Source organism: Stylophora pistillata, chromosome 7 (assembly GCF_964205215.1).
Source record: "Stylophora pistillata chromosome 7, jaStyPist1.2, whole genome shotgun sequence".
Classification (NCBI taxonomy): Eukaryota; Metazoa; Cnidaria; class Anthozoa; order Scleractinia; family Pocilloporidae; genus Stylophora; species Stylophora pistillata.
In genome coordinates this window covers 12,427,079-12,451,578 of record NC_142525.1, presented here as the reverse complement: position 1 = coordinate 12,451,578, position 24,500 = coordinate 12,427,079, and the positions used below count along the sequence as shown (strand labels likewise).

General features: G+C 37.2%; 1 protein-coding gene and 1 pseudogene across 2 annotated transcripts; one reads left to right on the top strand and one right to left on the bottom strand.

Moving 5' to 3' along the window:
* Window positions 1-220: 220 nt before the first annotated feature.
* LOC111332081 (fibroblast growth factor receptor 3) lies at window positions 221-24,500 on the top strand. Its single transcript, XM_088726349.1, has 16 exons — window positions 221-281; window positions 850-1,095; window positions 1,667-1,930; window positions 3,579-3,824; window positions 3,926-4,063; window positions 4,443-4,458; window positions 4,770-4,809; window positions 5,328-5,640; window positions 5,719-5,829; window positions 6,221-6,411; window positions 22,654-22,776; window positions 22,996-23,066; window positions 23,206-23,246; window positions 23,342-23,438; window positions 23,708-23,807; window positions 23,911-24,500. Exons 1-16 carry the CDS (start codon window positions 221-223, stop codon window positions 23,962-23,964), a joined length of 2,112 nt encoding a protein of 703 aa, XP_088582475.1. The 3' UTR covers window positions 23,965-24,500.
* On the bottom strand, window positions 9,508-13,386 carry LOC148726665 (uncharacterized; annotated as a pseudogene). Its single transcript, XR_015990007.1, has 5 exons — window positions 13,297-13,386; window positions 12,985-13,006; window positions 12,439-12,693; window positions 11,661-12,022; window positions 9,508-11,390 (listed from the first exon to the last, which is right to left on the bottom strand). The product of XR_015990007.1 is annotated as an uncharacterized LOC148726665 (transcript).

The window sequence follows — 24,500 nt, the reverse complement described above, 5'->3', positions numbered from 1 at the left end:
TAGGGTTATTTAATTTGCCTCAAATTCAATTCCCAGAAATTCCCAAGTAATTCCAAGCTTTTCAAATCAGAGCCTGTTTGCATAGTTGAAAATGTTTGAGAATTCCAAGGAATTCCAAGTCCTCACTAAACTAGAATCTTCCTTTCCCAAAAATTCCTTGTAATTCCGAGCTTTTCATATCAGAGCTGATTTGCATAGTTGGCAGTTTTTGAGAATTGCTATGAATTCCCAGAAAACTGGGAATTCAGTTCGTAAGGGAAGTAGAACCAGACAGCCAGAAAGTACCTAATTAGTACTTGGCACAGAGCAGGAAACAAGCAATTAAATGATCAACCACGCAAGACCCAGACCAAAAAAATTGTACACAATAGGTAATGAGCCTGACATGAGCCAGACATTAGACTGACACTCACCATGATAAGAGTGGTAATTCAGCCTGAAAAGAGCCAGACCAAAAAAGTCGCACACAATAGTTAATGAGCCTGACACGAGCCAGACAGTAGACTGACACCCATTATGACAAGAGCAGTAATTCAGCTTGAAAAGAGCCAGAAAAGAATTTTTTTTCAGAACAAGGGAACGAGCCTCACGTGAGCTGAGCATTAGCCTGACGGCACAAAAATGATAAGAGATGAAGTTCCAAAAATGATAAGAGATGAAGAAAAGTTCCTTCATTTTAAAGAAATTCATTTACTTTTGCATTATATAAGTGTATCTATTTATATAAAATTAATGTATACGTACATTAATTTTAATTTAATGTAAATTCCTTTTAATTTTGATGGGTGTGTACGAATCTAGTTTCATGTACTTTTACACCTGCAATTTAGCATCTCTTTTGCCCTGCAGTGCCCTCTAAAGTCTACCCAGCGGAGAACATCACAGTGATAGAGGGAGAAAACAGGACTTTAACATGTAATGCCTCTGGAAGTCCTGTACTGACTGTGACATGGACAGGAGTTAGTACCGGTAGTCAGTCCAATGGAATCGTTCATTATCTTACAAATATAAGCAGGAATGATGCTGGGGAATACAAATGTAAAGCTATAAATGACTGTGGAACTAGCTCTGCTAGCACTTTCCTCACTGTGCTCTGTAAGTTATTATTATCATTAGTGATCTATGCTAGTTGATTTTGTGAGTTCCTAGATTCCTTAGCTGTGAGGCACCTCTCTTTTCTTAAGCTCGTTTTGGAACTATTATTAATACAGTAAGAAGCAATAGGGAGGCTATATTGTTTTACTGCCTTGAAAACTAAATACAGAAGTCAGAATACATAAGTGTGCTGGTTATGGAATTTCCTTTTTAGTATTCAACTTGATATATTGAGTTCAACTCGGTTAATATAATTCATGTCTGCAAGCAACCATGGAAGAAAATTTTGACAAACTACCTAGAATTGAGAATAGTGAACACTGAAGCTTTGTTATTCATTCATCAACCTGTCAGGGAGGCGCAAAAGGCGAGTGACATGTCAGCAGCTGATAGGTGATATCAAACACAAAATATCATGTAGTTTTTCACATGGAAAGTTACGGATTCCCTTAGTGCTGGATATTGTTGTAAAACCCTGAAGTTATTATATTAATAAGAGGAATTTATACTCAACAATTTTTGTTTTTATGCAGTGCCCTGCGGCATTTTAATTCTGATTCAATTCTTACAGTTAAACCAGAGAATTTCAAGTTCACAGTAAGTAAATCAACTGTGTGCCAGGGCACTGTGGTGACCTTCAACTGTTCAGTAGATGGAAATCCCCCGGTGGATACATATCAGTTGTTGGAGAATGATACACTTGTGAGTGATGGCAGCAACCGTCTTGGAACGTGGAGCAGGAATATGTCAAGTGGAGGAGTGTTCATCTATAAATGCATGGCAAACAACTCTGCAGGAACAGCATACAGTATGAGCTTAACTGTTACTGTAAATGGTGAGCAAACTCATTCCATCTACAATATACGATTATCATGGCAACGTTTTTAAAAATAGTCATCTTATTGCATAAATAGCGCTATCTACTGCGAGGATCGTGCATCATACGTATCTAATACCGCAGTTCAAAATATATGAACTTCATATATTCATTGTATCTTATACCGTGCATGTTGTTTAATTTCTTGCTCTCTCTTTCTATGCTTTCTATAAAGCATTTTGTTAATCTCACACTGGAAGCTTGTCAATAATATGTGGAAAATGAGGCTGCAGCTACATTGTACATTATTCCAGTGACTAATAATTGCCTCAGGGGAGAAATTCCTTCTTTTAAATTTAGTGCCCAACTGGTAACGCTAGACCACAGTGCAAGTGCTGTGTTAGTTACTTTGTAGGGCAGACTGTGTTTGTTACCACAGCTTGGCAAGTGGTCCTGGAGTAAAACACAAGCACATACCCACTGGTCTCGTTTTTGTACTGTACCTGTGGAAAGGTGTAACCCCTCCACAAATTTATTTTAGTCAGAAAATTTCTTTAAGGAGGACCTACAAAGCACAGCTAATTTTTTCTTTTCTTTTTTCTCTTTTAACTTAATCTAGATTTTTATTCAGTGCCTTTGATTTGTATGGTTTATCCTATAGTTAAAGGGAAACGTATACTTTATAAGCCCCCGGCTTCTAATGGGCTTTCTTGCTGTTATCTCCTCAGCTCCTTTGATTTTGAAGTTAATTTAGTTAGAATAGTTCTTTTTATTTTTGATTTATCATAAATTTTGTATTCGGTTAATTTTTTTTTCTGGTACTGGCAAATAAATGAATGATTGAATGAAGATGGAGTGCGCTCTTATGCTGCAAAGGTCCCTCTTCCAGAGAGAGTCTATCTCTAGGGGCTCTGAATGTCATTGGGTCAATTGTCTTAGCACACTGAAGGTCGCTCTCATAATTATTTCTTTAACTGGAGTTCACATATATGATTTTAACATATTCACAAACGTTGACTCATTGCTTCACTGGCTTATTACGAACCAACATAATTATCAGTTCCCAATTGGCTTGTGAGTTCAGTTTGTAGAGCACTGCACCGGTATTGCAGAGGTCATGGGTTCGAATCCCATACAGGCCTGAATTTTTTCCAGGCCTTGTTTTCACTATTGCTTTAAAGTAATGTTCATCACTGTGAAGATCACTCTCATACTTATCTCTTTAAGTGCAGTTAACATCTATGATTTTCATTTATTCACAAGCGTTGACACCTACAGTTCGTTTCAACCTTATCGCTGTCCATTTGCCTTTGACTCCTCAATCATGATTGCTGGGAATGCCAATGAGAATCATGTAATTGTGTGTACAAATGTGTGGACAATAACTCTCTAGGATCATAACACAGCATAAATGTTGCTGTCACCGTGAATGGTAATGAAAATAGCCCAGTTCTTAATAAACTATTCATGCAAAAACGGCATTTTCATGAGTATGCTTTTATGTACACTCAATTGCAAAAAATTCAAAACACAAGAGCTGAACGTTGAGACTCAACGGCTTTATGGGAAATATTCGCTCATAGAGATGTTTAGAATATTGTTTGGCTACAAGCCAGTGATTGGCTGCTATTTAAACCCTTCCCCATTTTCACTCTTCATTTTACAGTACCTTCTTCAATTATCCAAATAACACAACATCTGAATGTAACTGAAGGTGTCAGTGTGACTCTTATGTGTAATGTATCTGGAGTGCCCCTATCAATGGTGTCTTGGATGACGCCTAATGGTCAGTGTTTTAGTGGATACAAATTGGAGGTTGAAAACGTTAGCAGGAGTGAAGCTGGTGAATACAAATGTGAAGCCAGTAATGAGTGTGGCAATGCAACGGAGCTGGCAACCATCGATGTGCACTGTAAGTGGCTGATACAAATTAGAGAAAGTTCATGAGTTCTTTACTTGCTGTGGATTCCACATACATGCACACAGCTGTTTTTAATGTCATATTTGTTTAAGATTTTGTCACGGATCCTGGTCCAGTTCCATCAGAACCAACAAAGGTGAATAAGGATGTTATTTACGGCTCAGTTATTGGGGTCCTTGCCCTGATTCTCGCTGTCTTTACCATTTTCATTGCCTGGAAACACCGCAAACGTAAGTAGACTTAGTTACTTTATCCACTTGGTAAATATTCTGATACGAGAGGCTAGTAAGTGAGATGTATGAATTGTGGACGGCTGATGAAGAGAGATTCGATTGAATAAAATAGAGGAGAATTAGAAGGGAAAAGGAAAGAAAAAACAGCAATGAATCGGACAACTTGCAACAGTGTAAATGTTTCTCAAAATCTTTCAGTTCATGACACCAATCACCAACTTTTATTCGATATTATTATTGCTGATTAAAAGTGCTCACAGGCGAAGGAGCTTTAAGTGCGTCAATTATTATTGATGAGGATTTACAAATGCTGAAATAATAAACGCAGTTATTTTCTCTTTATCTGATACCGTTTCTTAATTTTTTCCACACTTAGGTGAAAAGGATGATCGGTAAGATGGCATTAATATAAAAAGCTAATAATGCTACAGCATTCGTAGATCCGATTAGCAGAAAACTTACTGCGCTTGTATTTATAGTCGTCTAAATACTTTCAGTTCTTATCGTTCGGAGAAGTTTTTTGTTTAACTTAGCCGAATAAAAGCGTGTCAGTTTGAGAAAAAAGGTAAGTTTAACGGATTCGATGTAGTTACGTTGCAGCGGAACCAATGTTTCAGTTGATATTTTGCACAAAAAAAGTGTTATTGAAGTTTATAGTAGTCAGTCTCCTTGAAATTAAGTCTAGCGTTTGATTCTCTTTCAGACTTAATAGAGGTGCTAGGAAGTCACGCACTCTTAAAATTGTAAGTACGAAATGCATTTTTTCCAGGAGACCCCACTCTGTGATGGACAGCAAATATCTGTCTAAATACATAGTAACAATTTTCTCAGGCCCTAATAGAGCACTTTACTATAGTTGATCAGATGAAGTTTGGATTTAAAAGTCAGATTGCACTTTGCCGACGGGTTGCCAATATTCCCAGAAATTGGTGTCACGGTTGCATTTACGCGTCTTATCTTCTTGGTACTAATTCGCAACTGCTTGAGGAAAGGGCACTAAAGTTAGCGGACTGATGTTATCATATAATCAAAAAAATCTTGTTAAATTTGGATAACCGCTTCAAAAACCTCTTCCGTGTTAGTCACCAATTATCATAAGACAGGTAACGGTTTCGGGTGAATTTTCTACATTCTGGATTGCAAAACAATTAAATCAAAATGGAGAAAAAAAGTACTATACCATGAAATAGATAATATTCCCAATCTTTATGGGAAAAAACAATGCTAGACTAAACGTGACTTTCATATCGCTGGAAAACAGAACGAGGGATTTGAACTGGAAAGCAGCAATGGAAACCTTAACACCATCGCGCATCATGGCCCAGGACATTACATGGACCTGAATGAAGTTAGATCACTGAATGGACCTGCCACAGACCCAACGCGAAGTTACTTAGAAATAAACGAATATGCTCCACTACATCCAAGGACGCGCTTGTGGGAAGTCGAAAGAGAAAACATTACAATTGAAAAGGTGATCGGAAAAGGTGCCTTCGGTCAAGTCGCTCAAGGAAAAGCTTCAAACCTTCGAGGAAGAGAGGAGACAATAACAGTTGCCATAAAAATGCTGAAAGGTACTCTATTCATTGCCTCAAGTCTGTTTTAGTTGAGATAAGGCTTAACTCTTACTGGGCAATCTTCCTCTCCTTTAGGTAACGCCAGAGATTTAGAGAGAAAAGATTTGCTGTCAGAGCTTGAAATCATGAAGAAACTCAAGCCCCATCCTCACGTCATCAAATTGCTGGGATGCGTCACCAAATCAGGTGAAGAAATTAAAATTATGAAACTTCTCAGTTTATGTCTGCTCGTATCACCCCGACAACTAAAGTATGAAACATATTTATGATTTAATGTTCAAACTTACTTAAACTGACATGGTTTATAATTTATTGCCCTCTCGCTGCACCCAATTCCGTCATTGTTGATGCCACAGCACTGACGAAGGGCGTTTGTACCATGTGAACTAAGTAAATAGTGAATTTTTGCTACGAGCTCCCTTCAACTTGATTTTAATATATTTCTCCTGTTTAAAACAGACCCTTGTTTGAACCTTAAATACCCCTGCACAAGGTTTTCGTTTTCCCATCACTGCAATTACCTCTGTGAAGTGATGATGAAGACGACGTGCTGTGTTTTTCGTACAAATTCTTTTAGATCCTTTGCTTGTTCTAATTGAATATGTCCCATATGGAGATCTCCGGGGCTATTTGAGAAAGAGCCGGCATTTAGAAGATAACTACTTCAAGGACCCGGATATAAAACCACAAACGAGTTTGACTTCCCAGCAGCTGATGAAATTTTCCTGGCAAGTAGCTGATGGTATGCATTATTTGTCCTCGAAAAACGTAAGTCGGTTTTTTAGTATACAAATAATTTTGCTGACTCGGCGGCAATCGATGTAAGGGATACTTTATTCATTTAAATTTTCGTAGACATGTTTACAATAAATAAATGTATACTTGGATGTAAGTGACTTAAGTGTCCCTGTCTGAGAAAGTGTTCCAGGGGCCAGAAGTGGGGGTTAACCGATTCGACTGAGACTTGGCATAAAAGTTGAGTGTGATAAGATCTTTCAAAAGCCACTTTGGCTCACTTCTCTGACTGTTTATTTTGGAGTTTCAGGAGGGGGTCCCATTTGTGGCCTGTGAGCACCAAAAATTCCTCCCTCTAGTTGGCATTTTGAAAGTGCTATAAAACTCCATTGGCAAACTGTGCTGCCAAACGAATTTGACCATGGACTCTACTATAGTGGAGCTTTTAGTTCCTAAATATAACTTTGTTCTCAAGTGATTAGACAGAGAGGAGCCTGGGGCTAAAGTTAGGTCAAATTTGAGGTCAACATCATTACCCAAAATTGCCATTTTTCAAAAAACCATAACACTTACCTGCCTTCTTGCACAACTTTCATACCAAATCCAGTATGGACTTTAGTGACCCATTTATCAAAATCAGTTGAGAAAAATTTGGCTTATTGAGGTTTGTTGGGTTTTTGGCACAAACTCTCCATGCCCCTCTAAGGCCACGCAAAATGGAGTTTTGAGCATAATTCATGCTATAAACGGACCAAATTCTTGACATAAGGCCTTTATTTTATATTAGGTGAGTGAAATGAAACACTAAAGCTAATCCAGTGTCATTGTCTAGAAATACTTCGACTTATAGCTTACAAATGCAGTAAGAAGGCCTCTGATTAGCACTACGTACACCCAGGTTTAGCAAATAAAGGTAATTTTTTTCTTTGAAAACCAAGTACCCATCATAGAACACAAAGATGATGTCCTCACTTAGATATGACAATCCTCTTTTAGAGATGTTTGAGTTTCCCCTGATTTATATTTTTCAAGTCATATTTCCATACATACTATACTCACAAGCATGCAAAGTCTCTATATTTTGTCGGACCCATTTATCTATGCAGTATGAAGTGAGCTTAAGGAAAATGACTGTTAACAGAAGATCTATGTGTAAGACGGCCAAAACGGTCGACGTAAGAACAAAAGATCCGAGGGAAGATTTACAAGTTTATTAAACAGCAAATAAATGCAACGGTACAAAAAAAACGGGAACGAGTGACACTAAACAATAAATAAGAAAACAAGGCTCCAATGAGCTAAATGATGTAACAAGATTAAAATGGATTAGGAGAAAGTACTTAACACTAAAGGATAACCTACAGACAGAAATAATTCAGTAGAAGAAAGGAAACAAACAAAGTACTTGAAAACAGGAAATTGTGTGACAGAAACTATCAAAAATAGTGATTGCTACACGAGGCATGAATTCAACAAAGACTACGAGCTAGGCTTAATATTACAACTTGAGCTAATACAGTATAAAACAGTGAAAGGGGAAAATGAAATTACTAATGTAATGAACCCATAATTTGGTACTGAAAACACAGGAATCATAGCAACAATGAATTGGAAGCAGGTAAGCAAAATATTACAGCTGCTAATACGAAAACAATTGCAGTTTATATAGCAGAGAAATTACATGCTGTGTGACAAAGGTCAGAGTAAATAAATGAAATACAGTAGTAAAGATAAAAGGAATATGTGGCTAAACTAAGCAAATTCTAACCCGAAAAATCACCACAAAAATACAAGTGGAAACAACTACATGCTAAGCTTAGGGCTCAAACAAACATAAAATACTGAAACATACCAAAAACTAGTATAGCTCGGAGTCCGCTTTAAGGGCACTCTCAGGAAGGCAACAAATCAGCTGAACTTACCGAGCAAACGGTTGTAACTTATAGTAAAATACAGTTAAAGGTAAAAATAACTTAAAACCAAATATGGGCTAGGAGCGGTCAATTAAACAGGAATTACGTAAGGAAAATCGGTGTTTACTCTTACACAACAGGACAAGGGCAGGTACTGGAATAATACAATTAACACATTACTAACACAATTAACACATTACTAACACAATTAACACATTACTAACACAATTAACACATGACTAACACAATTAACACATTACTAACATTACTGACAAATCGCTAAAATTCCAGAGAATAAAATAAACAGAAGAACAAACATGTTTGAAGTAGAAAATAAGCCTAAGTGACTCTGTCACATATGGTTAAACTTTTGATAGCTTTGCTACCTCTTGTAAATACGCATGATGGCATCAGTAAAAGAGCAGGACGTTACATAAAAGTTGTAGTGAGTAGCGTCCAGGTGACTTGTGATCCATTCGATTTCCCTGGTACGTTAGAGCTTAATAAATCATATCATCCGACAGTAAATAAGAAATCCACTGTTGGAAGAGCTGGATAACAAATAGTTTGTGTCGCAGTTTATGTGAAACATGCCACGCAACACCTCGAGATGCGATTGTTATCATATCGACAAGCCCACCATATTGGACGTGAGAGTGAGAGGACTGGACCAAGTCGAGGAGTCACACAACCTTCACTGAGTTAAAAGTAACGCGGGTTTGTCGACCATCAGAGACCCTCTTAGTGTATTTGTAAGTTATGAGTCGAGGTATTTCTAGATAATGACACTGATTTGGCATTGATGTTTCATTTTCACTTACCTAATACAAAATAAAGGCCTTATGTCGAGAGTTTGGTCTGTTTATAGTATGAATTATGCTCAAAACTCCATTTTGCTGGGCCTTAGAGGGGCTTAGAGAGTTTGTGCCAAAAACCTAACAAACCTCAATAAGCCAAATTTTTCTCAACTGATTTTGATAAATAGGTCACTAAAGTACATACTGGATTTGGTATGAAAGTTATGCAAGAAGGCAGGTACGTGTTACGGTTTTAGAAAAATGGCAATTTTGGGTAAAACACAATTTTTTAAGTGCAGATTTTCTGAAGTAAGGAAAATTTGGTAAAAACCACAATCAAAGAGACGCTTCTTTGCCACGTCAGTATATGTTGGGTAACATGTACTCTACAATGTATCTTTCTGACCAGGACACTCAACTATATTGGAGAAAAATAGTTTAATAGTCCATAAAAACCACTCCACAGTTGAAATGATTACAACAACTTTTACAACAAGGACAGAATTTCTTTTGAGAACTATTTACTGAAATTTATACATACGTGCTTTAGATATACCAAGTAGGATATGGCATATCTGACAGCGATTTTTCTGAGAATCTTTTTTACAAGTGTATATATGCAGACATCACCACAGAGATGATAATCCAAAAGGACTTAAAAAATCATGCTACATTATACCATGTCACTTAAGGAAATCTTTGGAAATTTCCATGCATATTTCTGAATCGATTATAACGTTACTGAACATCTTACATTTTACCGTGTCAATGGAAGATCTATGGAAATTTCCATATACATGTCAGGATCAATTATAACCGTACATCTTAAATTTTACTCTGTTAATGGAAGGTCTATGGACATTTCCATGCACATGTCTAGATCAATTATAGCTGAACATCTTACATTATACCATGTTAATGGAAGGTCTGTGGAAATTTCCATGCATATGTCTCGATTGATTACAGCTGAACATCTTACATTGTACTATTGTTAATGGAAGGTCTATGGAAATTTCCATGCACATGTCTAGATCGATTATAGCTGAACATCTTACATTATACCATGTTAATGGAAGGTCTATGGAAATTTCCATGCACTTCTGGATCGATTACAATGAACACATTCTTTACATTTTGCCGTGTTTAAATGAAAAGGCCTTGAAAATAATTTCCATGCACATCGTGGGGTTCAGCTATAACTGAAGATCTTAGCTCACAATTTACCATGTCAATGGATCTACGGAAATTTCCATGCACATTGTGTGGATCAGCTATGACTGAAGATCTTACATTTTACCATGTAGATGGAGGATCTATGGAAATTTCCATGCACATTTTGTGGATAAGCTATAATTGAAGATCTTACATTTTACCATGCTGATGAAAGATCTATAGAAATTTCCATGCACATGATTGTGTGCATAAGCTATAATTGAAGATCTTATATGTTACCTGAAGGTGATGAAAGAAGGAAATTTGTGAGCACAAGTGTAGATCGATTTTAACCAAACAATTCAAACAATTCTTACATTTTCCATGTTACTGGAAGATCTATGGAAATTTCCATGCACAAGTGGGAATCTATTATAGCTGAAAATCTTACATTTTACCATTCTACTAGAAGATCTATGGAAATTTTCATGCATAAGTGTGAATTGATTATAACTGAAAATCTTATATTTTACCATTCTACTGGAAGATCTATGGAAATTTCTATGCACAAGTGTGGATCAGTTATAACTGAACACCTTATACTTTACCATGTTACTTCAAGGCTGATGGAAATTTCCATACACGTCTAGATTGTTGATGACTGAACATCTTACAATTTTAACCATGCTTAATAACAGATCTGTGGAAATTTCCATACACGTGCCTAGATCATCTTAGACATTTTGGGACTAATTTGATGGGTAAGTTTCGATGGAAAAACCTAGATACATGCATACATATGCATTTCAACTTTTTTTTAATTCTTTGTATCTCCTCGTTAAGTACTGGACAGACTCCTTTCTTAGTTTATCATTCTCGTCTAATTCGATGTCAAAATAGATTACACTTTCTTTAGGAATTTCGCTGGAAGTCCATCCAGGCCATGATACCCACTTTCCTTTGTAAGTACCCTTTAGCCACTGCACAGTGAATGAAGAGTTAGTGACTTCCTTTACCTTTGCCAGATGGGGAGGTTTGTAGTTTCCATCAAGATTAAACGCAACAATACTACCTGGCAGAACTCCTTCAAGTTATCTACCTCGGTGACCACGGGCTGAGCCGTCTGCCTCCTATAAGCTCCACTGTACATCTGCAATATTGTAAACAAATCATAAATAAAGTCAAGTTATCTATACACAACTTAATTTAAATCAAAGGACAATTATGTGAAAGCCTTTTGATAGGCAAGTGTGTGTGTGGTCACAAAGGAAAATTCAGCTGTGGCTGACACTATTTGAATAAAACACATGATGGAAAGGTTTGGTGGGCATGTACACTTTAGCCAAAATAGCTAAGTTTGCATGAGTAGGAGGCTTGAGTTGAGCATACATTGTATGTCTTAATTTTGAGCATAAATCACCTCTTGCACAGGAGCAACTTGAGTTCTGACCACATCATCCACATCCTCAGGGACACCATCAGGTTTTTCAGTTGCCCCAGAAAACCCACACTATTCCCAGCAGCCTCCAATTGTTTTTGTCTTTCTTTAACTCTTTCCTTGTTTGTAATGATTTCTTTCAATGGCTAAGTAACTGTCCTTTTTGGTGGATGCCATCTGGTATGTTCAGGGTCAAGTAGTGATGCCAAATCTTCTTTATGTTGTTCCAGAAACAATCCTTTGAAATACTTTTCAATTTCTGATCTGAGCCATTGAAGCTCAAGCTTCTCTGTATCTGGAGCAACATAATCTGGGGGGACATCTACATTTATTTCTGCATCAGCCTGACAAAAATAATGAAAAGCAAGCTTAAAAAAATTGTAGCACAAACACTTATCCCAGAAATTTAATATTTGAAGGACATGAATCAGACAGTGGAGAATGAAATGACTTCAACAATAAATAAGCTTCTAATTAGTATTACCTACAGTAATACCATCAAGCTATAACAGAGATCAGTTTGCAGCTTTTCTAATAGCACTTGTCATTGTTGCTAATATTATTATTATTATTATTACTATTATTATTATTATTATTGGTCTTGTATAATGCTAAGAATTAAAATGTAAGATCATCACACTCCAACTGAGCAAAACAGATATCTTCAGTGTATGAACAGAGTATATTTATTAATGGCAACTATAGTTGAGATTTTTTGTTTTTATTTATTCTCCATTGTACAGCAGATATTTCCACTTACTTTCATTACAGTTAACCACTGTTCTGGATCAGGGTTTACCGGTTTCCAGTTTTCCTCTTTGTCACTCCCCCAGTTCTTGTAAGTGCATAACGACTTTTCCCAAAGGAGCTTTTGTAAATTTAAAAGCATGAGGATTTGAGATGTTGTGGAGTGCAGTTGAAAAGGGTGACATCCACTCCTTCAGAGCAAAAACATGCTCAACCTTTACAGCCTTTGGAGTTGGGGTGTAACAACTCTCAAAGGAGGTCATAAGCTCTACCAATTAACAAGAGTAAACATCTTAAGATATTGTATCCATCCATATTGTCAGGAGAGAACAAACATCAATCAATTGAAGGCTTAAAATATAACAACAAGACCATCTCGATAATTATACAAATCTACTCTTCTGCAGATATTTTCTTTTCATTTTGTTTGTTAATTGGATAACACCAGCTTACATATGGTATCCATGTCAAATGGCAGGTGGTCAAATTTGAAAAGATAAATTCAGAACAGTCATTTTTCAAGCTAGAAGTTCACTGATTGCATTCCTCCTAACAGTACCTTTAAAGGTTCTTGTGTCCTTCTTTACCAGAAATTCAGAAAGCCCGTAAGACACAATTTAATATCACTATCAATTAACAACAACATATGTGTAAAATTAGAATTTTGAAGCTGGCAATAGTATCATCCCAGCAGTTAAACTTTGACTAAGTATTCGGCAGCATTATTAAGATGGTTCTGCAATGTAACTATTCTCAAAGAGAGTTTTCCTCTTAACTTAATTCAATGAAAATGAAACTCTGATTCCTACTCGTTAAACATCTGGTCAACAGCTTCATGAGTGTGTCAAACCATTAAGAAATTTAGTTTTACCTGTAAAGACAAATTGGATTTGAAGGAATTTTTTTTTTCATGATCACTGCAATCCCCACCCCATAGTGCCAGTAGATTGTCACAAATCATTAATGATAAATTATTAAGATAAACTATTCATTGAAATGTATCTCTTTTCAAACATCATTTCCTTATGAGCAGTACAACATACCTTAACGATTTGTACTCGATCGAGGCTTCCCTTTGTCCACTAAGATAATAAGGGATGTTTTGAAGGTCACCAGGAAACAAACATGAGGAATCACGTTATAAAGGGATGGTTACAATTACGTTTTATTTAATTTAGTCTGATTTATGATTTAGACAATCTACGAGAAGAAACTTGTTGGTTCAACTAAAGGACAACATAAGATGTACTGTACCTTTCATTTGGTTTGGCATGCGTCCATAGCCAATCCAGCACGAATTGCCTTTATTGCAGCGAGTTGTCGCCTTGACGATTTGTACGTATCATGCACATCTCTGCAAGATCCATGGCTTCTATAAGCATTTCCCAGCACAACCAGATTTTTGTTGCTATAAATATAAAGAAACCCACAGAATTGATGAATGTCTCGTAACTTATGAGTCGATATTAGCCTAAATCTCAGAGTCTGAATCCACTTGCTCAAATATCCGTCAAAATCACAAGAGCGCCCTTAGATCGTCTGAGAACCAGGCTAAATAATCGCCTTCGTGCCTTCATTTTGCAGTAAATGACTGTCGATCGTAAACAACAAAACAGCGAACGGCGGAAACAAATCACCCGAGCAGCCTCTTTTCCTCTACTAAAAACGACCAAAACGTTTACTCCTCTCCGCTTCTTCTGCTCTATATGGCATAGCCAGCAACGAAATAATATTGGCTGTTTGTTTGGTTTTTTTTTTTACGCTGTTGGCTGTTTTAGTGTGTAAGTCCACTCTGTAATCGCTATTTCGAACCCAGTCTCTCTAATAAACTACACTAAGGAGTGCGTGATGATATGTCATTGTGGGAGTTCGTGATACTCCTTATGTAATATTACCACAATTATCACTTTGGTTTTGAGAGCCTCACCTTTCAAAAAAGAAACAACAACTTTGAGTTTAAATTTACAAGACATGTTTCGACATTCTCATGTCATCTTCAGTTGCAAATGAGCATTTAACTGTTGTACATTTGAATTTAAATTAAGGTACGTTACAAACTACGTGTCAGGGCTTACGTTACATTTGAATGTTTAAAACGCGAAAGATGTAAATAGCGCGCGCTTGACTAGATCAAAAAATAAATAGATAAATTAAAAAAATAGATGTAATGATAATAAAAATAAATTAAAAGACCAAGGAACAACATAATTAAAAGGAAAGAGACAATTCTAGATGTTTCAATTGCTGTTTAACCTATTGACGTCCAGTGCGCCCGTATGCGCCCATGGGGACTCACACCCTTTCTATGCCTTGTGATGTCATCACTTTTAACCCTGGAGCACGACTTTAAGCACGGACTTAAACAGGTTGAAAATATCTTACAAATGATACCAGAATGAGTGCAATCGAGTGAAGGAGATTGGAGAAATAGCCAAAAACCATGTAACTTTGACCTGAAAATCTGCACGAAAATCTTGTTCCATTACCCACCTACCTTTCTGAGCATGTGCTTTGAAAATAATGAGTAGTTTCCTAAAAAATCTCTACACCAAAATGAAGCCTACTAAATTTCCAGCAAGTGAGGAGAAACTTCAGGCAAGGAGAGGGGAAACAAAGGGCAGGAGAAAGAGAGAAAAGTAAAAGTTGTAAGTGGGGCATTACTTTTCAACCCAAATTTTGCTTTCCGCGCGTGTCCGAGATTGACAGGCCGCCATTTTGCATTTGGATCAAAAGGCCGTCGAGTGTACGAGCTGTCAAGGGGTTTTTGGTAAGTTTGAGCTTTTACAACCACAACAGTGACCCAAAATCTGCTCTACTAGCTTCAAAACGCAGTTTTCCACAAAGGCTGTGGCCTTTAATGGGTTAAGGATAGGTTTTTCCCACTCAATATGCAATGCCTCTTTGATCTTAATTTGGTGTTTTGAAGCGGCAGAATCTAAGATCGTGAAACATTCAGTATCACAAGAGTCAAGACACCCTTGATGATTGCATGTGTTTGTAAATATGCGAAGTTTTGTCCGACAAGAGGTGCTAACGAACTCGTGCACAAATGTGGCGAGTGGTCTCACCAATATAACTGACATTACAGCCAGCACATGAAAATTTATATATGACACGCGAACGTAGACCTAGCGGTACTGAATCTTTCACACTGAACATGTTTCTGAGTTTAAACGTACTGTAGACTAACTTAATATCTAAATCAGCTCTACAATAACGTTTGAGTAGTTGTCTTAACTTAGTCTGAGCGATGTTCGAAAGTTGACCAACATAGGGAAGTCAATAATAGTGCGCAGAAGGTTTACCGGAGTTAGAAGAGGCGTTCTGCCCAGTAGGAGGATTCTTTTTCTTCGCTAGATACCTGTAAATGATCTTGTCTATGACCCAAGATGGAAAACAATTTTTCCGTAGCAAGAAAATAAGTTTCTTGACATCCAGATGAAAACCAACCCAGGAATTATTGATCTTGCTTGCTCTGTCAATCAGCGTTCTGACTAAACCTAATTTGTAAATGAAAGGGGCGAAGCTGAAATAATTAGTAAGAAGGCCAGTAAACGTCTTCTTGCGATATACACTAGTGACGATGGATGTATGATTGTTGTCTAACAATATGTCTAGAAACGATAATTTCTTATCAATTTCCTTTTCCATTGTGAAACGAATACTAGGATGCCTGGCGTTGATATAATCAAGGAACACGAGCGCGTCCTCCTCGCTATTGAACAAACAAAGGTGTCATCAACATGGCGTCTGTAGAACAGAACTTCAGAGAATGAATAGTTATCTAGCCAGTTTTTTTCATGATGTCCCATAAAGAGGTTTGCAAGTACTGGAGCAAGTGGGGACCCCATGGCAACCCCATCTATTTGATCATAAAATACACCCTTAAACAAGAAACCAGTCTCAGCTGTTGCGAAGGTAAAAAGCGTTTTTAGGTCAGCGGCGTTTATCTTAAGACCAGGGTTACCTTGATAAATGTATCTGATCGCCAGATCAATACATTCATCAAGAGGTATACTAGTGAACAAACTCTCAACAGAATAGAAGAGTCAGCCGTGGAGGTATTTCTGTCGGAAGTTTCAAAACTCCTACGTCATCAGGCATACAAAAGAATTTCGTATGGGTGTGCATATTAACCACTAAACAAACGATACGGGTTAAATTATCTCAGTTCAAAGTGGTCGTCGCACATTCTTCAGGGTTCATGCCGATCAGCTATTTGATAAGCCAGGCTCAACAAATTCACTTAGTGAAAAGATAGGGCAACAACACCTGGTAGAGGGTCCTCACTACCTTACTCGAAAGAAGGAAAAAGTGGAAAGCGGCACCATTGAAATCGAAATATTATTGTCGGCTGATAGAAGATGCTAAAGGTGACAGCTCCAGGATGTGGAAAGCAATTAAAGAGACACTTCCCTCTAACCACAATGAAATTAATGCAGTTTTTGGTCATGGAAAATTGCAGACTGACCCCAAAGGCATTGCAGAAACTCTAAACAATCACTTTTCAAGCATCGGTAAGAGCCTTGCAAAGGCCTTTCGTGGTTTAAAACCGACTCAGTACGATGCAGTTCCTACCTTATCGTTCTCTCTCAAGTATGTGACGTCAGCCTTTGTTGAAAAGCAGCTGCGCCTAATGAAAACCAATAAAGCGGTAGGACTAGACAACATCAGTGCACGTTTACTCCGTGATGCAGCAAATGTACTTGCTTCACCTCTGAGGGATATCATAAACCTCTCTTTTGAGAAGGGTCAATTCCCATCATCTTGGAAATGTGCGAAAGTGACTGCTCTTTTCAAAGAAGGTGATAAGTCCGATAAAGATAACTATCGTCCCATTTCTATCCTGCCCACGGTCAGTAAAGTAATTGAGAGAGCTGTTCATTCTCAACTTTACGGCTACCTCGACTCCAACAATCTGCTTGCTGTGAACCAGTTTGGCTTTAGACGTGCAAGATCTACCGCTTTAGCTCTAACGCAGTTTACCGATGAAGTGCTAAGTAATATGGATAAAGGTTTAGTAAATGGTGTAGTTTTTATTGATCTGAAGAAAGCCTTCGACACCGTTGACCATGTCATTTTACTCGGGAAGCTCAAATCTCTAGGATTACGCAGCAAGAATCTTGAGTGGTTCCATTCCTACTTATCCTCTCGTTACCAGAAGACTGTGATTGGTCAAGCCTCTTCTCCTGCGCGGAAGGTTTCCGTTGGTGTTCCTCAGGGGTCTATTCTCGGTCCATTACTATTTGCCATTTACATCAACGATCTACCCAAGGTCCTTCGGAACACTACGGTCACCTTATTCGCTGATGACACTGCTATCTACTGCTCTTCTCAATCAGCCCGTGACCTACAGACCATGTTGAATCAGGATCTGGACAGGCTAGCTCAGTGGCTCTACGAGCATAAACTTACACTAAATATCTCGAAGTCTAAATTCATGCTCATTGGCGGTCCAAGGAAACTTAACACCTTAGAAGAATTCACATTAATAATCAAGGAGAAGGAGTTAGACAGAGTCAATTCGTTCAAGTATCTGGGCGTAATTATCAATGAGAATCTGACTTGGACTGATCACGTGGATTACATTAAGACCAAAGTGTCTCAGAGGCTTGGCGTTTTACAGAGAATAAAACATCTTATGCCAAGAAATACAAGGGAACTCTTTGTAAAAGCCATGGTGCTGCCAATCCTTGATTATGCTGATGTGACTTGGGGGGATAAATCCAACACCACTCTGATGAACAAGATCCAATTACTCCAGAATAAAGCAGCTAAATTAATTTTAGATATGCCAAAGCATTCATCAGCAACAGAAGCTCTTGATCTACTTGGTTGGGATACATTGGAAAAAAGACGAAGATCTCATCGTCTATTTTTGGTTTTTAAGTCCTTGAATGGACTAATTGATTGGAATTTTAATTTTAATCATTTTAAAGACATGCATGATTATAACACTCGTTTTAATAACAACATTTGTAAACCACAATCAAAGCGTACATGGGGTCAGCATCGGTTTGTTTGTCATGCAGTAGATGACTGGAACGCTCTCCCAGACGGCATTAGGAACATTTCCGATTTTTCAGTTTTTAGACGTCTTGTTAAAAATATGTAGTCTCTTCTATTGATTATGCCCTTTTATCCTTTTCTTGATAACCATATTTATATTTTCTGTTATCCTTACGTTAGATTTATGCAGGGCCTCACTGAAAACCACACTTTGTGACGTGGGCTCCCTGTCAAAAGATCTTACTTATTATTCCTCCGAAACCAGATCGCTCAATTTAAGGGAGTATTGTCAGAACCTAACCCTGTTTTCACAGGTGTTCCCCAAGGAAGTATTGTTGGGCCGTTATTGTTTTTAATTCATTTTAACGATGTCCTCAAGCGGCTCCGTTTTTCTAAGATTATCACCTACGCAGATGACTCAGTAATTTTTGACATCCTCGAAAGACTTGGATAATATTGAACACAACCTCAGCGAAGACATCAATAGCCTCGCCTCCTGGTTTCGAGATAACGAACTTATTATTAATCTCAAAAAAGGAAAAACTGAAGTAATCCTATTCGGAACAGCAAAAAGATTAAGTGTTTTTGATGGCGAAGAACTAAACCTCTCAGTAAATGGATCTCGCATCGACACGACTACAAATTACAAGTACCTAGGTGTCTATCTGGACCCTACATTGAATATTGACAAGCACTTTTACAAAACATACAAGAAATCTGCAGGAAGAGTGAATTTATAACGACGAATCCGTTCTAACACTGACACCTTAAGCGCTGAACGAATCTACAGAGCAATGATAATGCCCATATTTACTTATTGCGGTCAAATTACGCTTGGCTGGTCAGAGACACGAAGGTGCCAAATAAGAAACCTGGAACAACGTAGTCACAGGATTATTCTGCAAAACTCAAAATGTCTAAACTGTGAACTCCATCTACCCACAATTGAAAATTTTTTAAAGAAAAAGGCTTGTTTATTTGTTTTTGATTGCCTAAAAGGCAATGTTTGTAGTCCTTTCAAAGAATATTTTAAATTGTTAACCCACGATTTTGATACGAGGAACAGAGGGAACACCGTTGCTCTGCCGAAAGTGAGACTTCACTTTGCTCGGAATAGTTTTTATTTTTTAGGAGCTTCAGCTTTTAATTTATTACCATTAAAAATCAAGAAAATTAGCAGTAGGGTACCATTTAGGGAGTCTTTAGATCAATTTTATTGCAAAGGGCATTTAGTTAGGTGCGTAGTCATTCTTATCTTATTCTAGTTTTTATCCTTATATTATGTTATTTAGACAGGACCCCATTGATAACAGTGCTCCAGCACTGAAGGGCTATTGCTATCCTGTTATTATTATTATTATTGTTATTATTATTTGTATTATTATTATTATTATTATTATTATTACTTCGTGTACGCGTGATTGGGTATTACATGGAAATTTCCATGGACCTGCTTTTGACATGAATTAGATACTATTTTGAATATCTGAATGAGTATTACATGGAAACTTCCATAAACCTGTTTTGGAAAGGAGTTTCGGACACTAAATTTTTAGCGAGTGAGTCAGTGTTACTTATAAAATTCTATGCACCCATTTTGGCATAGAAAGTTTAAAATTATTATTATTTTTTGCGTGTGAAAGAGTATTACATGGATATTTCCGTGTACCCGCTTTGGTCAGGACTGTTTGCTACTGTTTCTATTCGTGAATAAGTATTACATGGAAATTTCCATGGACCATTTTGGTGAGGCACTATCCGGCACAATGAAATCGTAAAAGTATTACATGGAAATTTTACTTGTACCTGTTTAAATTGGTTCTGAATCGAATGATTGATACTGTTTGTATACGTGGATGAGTATTACATGGAAATTTCTAAGTACCCGTTTTGGCCGAGAACGTTTGAAAGTGTTTTTTTTTTCTTACGTGTAAATGAGTATTACGTGGATATTTCTATGTACCTGTTTTGATTAAGAATGTTTGATACTGTTTTGTTTACGCGAGTAAGTATTACGTGTACATGGAAAATTCCATGGACCCGTTTTGGCCAAAAGTGTTTGAGATTATTTTTTTACGCGTAAATGGGTACTACATGGAAATTTGAAAGAGAAAGAAAGAGAGTCTTAAGCACTCTAAACAACAAACGTGTCTAGTTACAATGATAAGGTTGAGATCGGACGTCAGCATTATCAGGCGCCTCTGGCAGCCGCTTCAGTCCATGTAAAAATCTCACCTTCCCTCCCATCCCACCCCAGGGGAGGACATCCACCACACAGTAATCTCGTGCGTGGGATATTAACGTCTCCTACCCCTAGCCCTGCAAGAGACGGGGCCTACGGTTTATTCGTCCTTATCCGAGAAGGCTAGAATATCTATCCATTTCTTGATATTATAGAAAGGTAGCAAATTCTCCTCACTTATTTTAAGACCATGACTATTGGTCCATGATTGGTCCATGAGTATTGATCCATTAAGACCATGAGTATTTCCATGTGCCCGTTCAATTTTGTTTAACAATGATTGATACTGTTAAGTATGCGAGAATGAGTATTACATGGAAATTTCCATGGTCTTTTGCGTGGCACAATATTGTATTGAAATCATAAATACTGTTGGCAAGCTTCTTCTCTGAAAAATAAATCGACTTTTAAATGGTTAAGTTAACCATGCGAGGGATACATGGGCTGCTGTTTAGGCGAGTTATCATAACATTAGGGTACCGTTCACCACTGATAACTGGAAAAGTAGACGCTAACATGCTCATCTTTTTTACTGTTTAATAATGTTGAAAATAGATTTCGTTACTATAGATTTCGTTACTTATAGATTTCGTTACTTATAGATTTCGTTACTTATAGATTTCGTTACTCAGCCGCACGTGATTTGTACTGTTGTCTAGTTATCCAATCGGAACACAATAATTGATTGAGATTTGACCTAGGATTTTTACTTCGCACATGTTGTGGTAGACTCGAAGAGAAAAATAACTCAATGAAAGAAGGAAAATTCAGTTGGAAATCTGTTGGAAACTAGGGCGGAAAGTCTTAAATTTGTACGGAAATCATCGGGAAGAAAGTCTTGTGGAAATCTAGAGGAGTTATTCTTTCCTTTCTACAGATAACAAATTGAAAGAAACCGATAGAATTGTTTTGAAATTAACTGAAACAAATATAAATTGTGATGGCCGATTGAGTCACTGAAATTGTTGATTGAGCCGTAAGTCTTAGTTCATGGACAGCCGCTCGGTGACGTTGGCGATTCTTTGCTTTAACCTTAGTAACTATTCCATGGCAAAGTTTGATTTTTTTCCAAATTTCTCACTTCAGAAAATCTGTACTTTAAAGATTACGTGTTGTAATGATTTTGACCTCAAATTTGACCTAACTTTAGCCCTAGGCTCCTTCTCTGTCTAATCACTTTAGAACAAAGTTATATTTTCGAAGTAAACGCTCCACTATAGTAGAGTCCATGGTCAAGTTCGTTTGGTAGCACAGTTTACCGATGGAGTTTTATAGCACTTTCAAAATGCCAACTAGAAGGATGAATTTTTGGTGCTCCATAGGCCAGAAATGGGACCCCCCCTAAAACTCCAAAACAACCAGTCCGAGAAGTGAGCCAAAATGGCTTCTGAAATATCTTATCACACTCAACTTTTGTGCCAAGTTTCAGCCAATTCGGTTGACCACCACGTCTGGCCCCTGGAACACTTTCTCAGACAGGGACACTTAAGTTTGAATTTTTTTTACCTTGGGGAATCTTACAATGTGGTTTGGTTACGGAGATAATAGAGCTATTTTGTTTGAAAGATCAAAAACGTCCATGGCACCAATCACATTTGTTTCACTGCAAGCAGGAAAGTTTCAAACGCTGTTGACCAACGCAAAATTAGTTATTGTACGAAAAACAGACAATTTGCAAGAAAGCTCTCAAATGTTCGAGGAGATGTTACTTGCTTATTTTTCTAAGTTCATGGCTTTTGATCAGTAGGGGGTATTTCTCTCGTTTGATGAAAGAATAACCTTTTTAAGGTTAACTTTTAAGTACAAAGTTTTCATTGTTTTAGACTCAACTTGGAAGGTATCAAGTCTCGTATCGTAAAACAGCCCTTGTTCATTATGGTTTGAAATCATTGTAATCATTGATTAGACGAGAAAAAAACAACACATTTAGTGGAACCATTTCAATTAATGAGCGATGCTTGGTATTTTTCTCAACAGATTATTCACCGCGACCTTGCAGCCCGAAACGTCCTGGTTGGAGAGCGAGAACGATGTAAGGTAACCGATTTTGGAATGGCTAGAGACGTGTGCCAGGAAAACATTTACGAAAGGAAGTCAAAGGTTTCTGATTTTATTATCTCGATAGTCTGGCTAATACCATCATACATTAGTATTGATAAATGCTATCTTATTCTTTTGTCACTTTGTTCTCAATTATGTTTTGTGCAACATCATCACATAAAAGTGCGCAAGAACAAAGGTACAAAGACAAAATGAAGAAAATTTCCCAAATATTTTTTGCTCATTCTCTTCAACATTTTTTTAAACGTTTTCCCAAAGGGAAGACTGCCAGTGAAATGGACAGCTAGCGAAGCGCTGCTATACGGACGATATACGACGAAAAGTGATGTGTAAGTGGATCTAATAAGTCATTGAATAGTTCTGAAAATAATTTAAAAAAAATCTTTCAGATCTAGATATCTTGAGACTATGATATAATTTTACTTTTATGTGCGAACTTGAAATAAAGCCTTTTCTTTCTGTTCTCAGATGGAGTTTTGGTATTGTGCTTTACGAAATCTTCACGATAGGTATGTCAGATAAGTGTGTTTCAGTCAGTATATATTATATAGATGGCGCGCTTTTTGATTGAGTCACTGTCTACATGTTCAACCTCTCGTTCTAGGTGGCTCTCCCTATCCAAAGATAGACGGAAGAAAAATTGCACATTTACTTTCCCAGGGCTACAGGATGCCTAAGCCACGGCATGTGGACGATACCCTGTAAGGCCATGTATCCATCCATTTATTCAATTATTAATGAACTTTATCATATAATTTTTTGAATTTTTTTATTTACAAGGATATCTCTCTAATGGTGGAAATGGTATTTTAGACCTAAAATATACTATCTATTTATTGATCTCTACTTTCTTCAACTTCTTAAGGGTACGTAGGGGTCCTAAATTTCGAGCTCATTTAATTGTGTACAATATTTTGTGAAGAACTTTTGATTTTCGTAAAACTAAAATCCAAGTGTTTAATTTATCTAGTTACAAGATAATGCAAGACTGCTGGCAAGAGAATCCTGATGATCGCCCAGTGTTTGAGAGTCTCAGGGATGATTTGAAGGAAATGGAAAATCAACATCAGGTGAAATATTTTGAAATACAACTATACAAGGCTTGGTCATCCGTTGATATAGAAGTCATTTAATTTATATTCATCGATTTTCTCTTTCTCTTTTTCCTCGCAGAGGCTCATCAACATGCAACTTTACGACAACGTCCTTTACGCAAGTGCGGAGTGAATTCTTGTTCAAGAATTATGGAAACAATTCTTATCATCATAGGCAGCAACAGTTTCTCCTACATACTGTTTGAGAATCTATGTATTAAAAGTAGATCTTTTTTCCAAGATAGATCAAGCGATTTTAACACACAGCTAAAAACTAAGAGAAGTACAATGCCCATAAAGCGTGGTAGAAGTCGAAATAAAGTAAGCAAGCGGTTGATTCTAACTTGTAGTTAAATTGGTATTTGGTATGGAAGTCAAAGCTAACAATAACTTACTGTATCGATAAATAGTTAATGGTTATTATAACATTTAATAAGGATGGCTGCGTATCAGTCTGCTTTATAGAATACTCAAAATTTACTTGCTACTGTAGCTAAGGGTTGAATATTGATTGCTGATAAACTTTAGAAACTTTACCCGAGGAAGGTCAGGACGTGCTGGAGAAATTATTTCATTGTTACATTTAACATGACCTTAGTATGGATTGAGCATGCACGCTATATGACCTGAAGAGTTAAAACGCGGCCTCGAATAAAAACTGGAACCACA

What these genes read in the sequence shown, in the direction of transcription:
- LOC111332081 (XM_088726349.1), top strand. Translation starts at nt 221, where the DNA reads ATGAATTCCCAGAAAACTGGGAATTCAGTTCGTAAGGGAAGTAGAACC. An exon ending in AGTCACGCACTCTTAAAATT is followed by an intron (nt 4,810 to 5,327) that starts GTAAGTACGAAA and finishes GCTGGAAAACAG; the next exon opens with AACGAGGGATTTGAACTGGA. An exon ending in TGCCATAAAAATGCTGAAAG is followed by an intron (nt 5,641 to 5,718) that starts GTACTCTATTCA and finishes CCTCTCCTTTAG; the next exon opens with GTAACGCCAGAGATTTAGAG.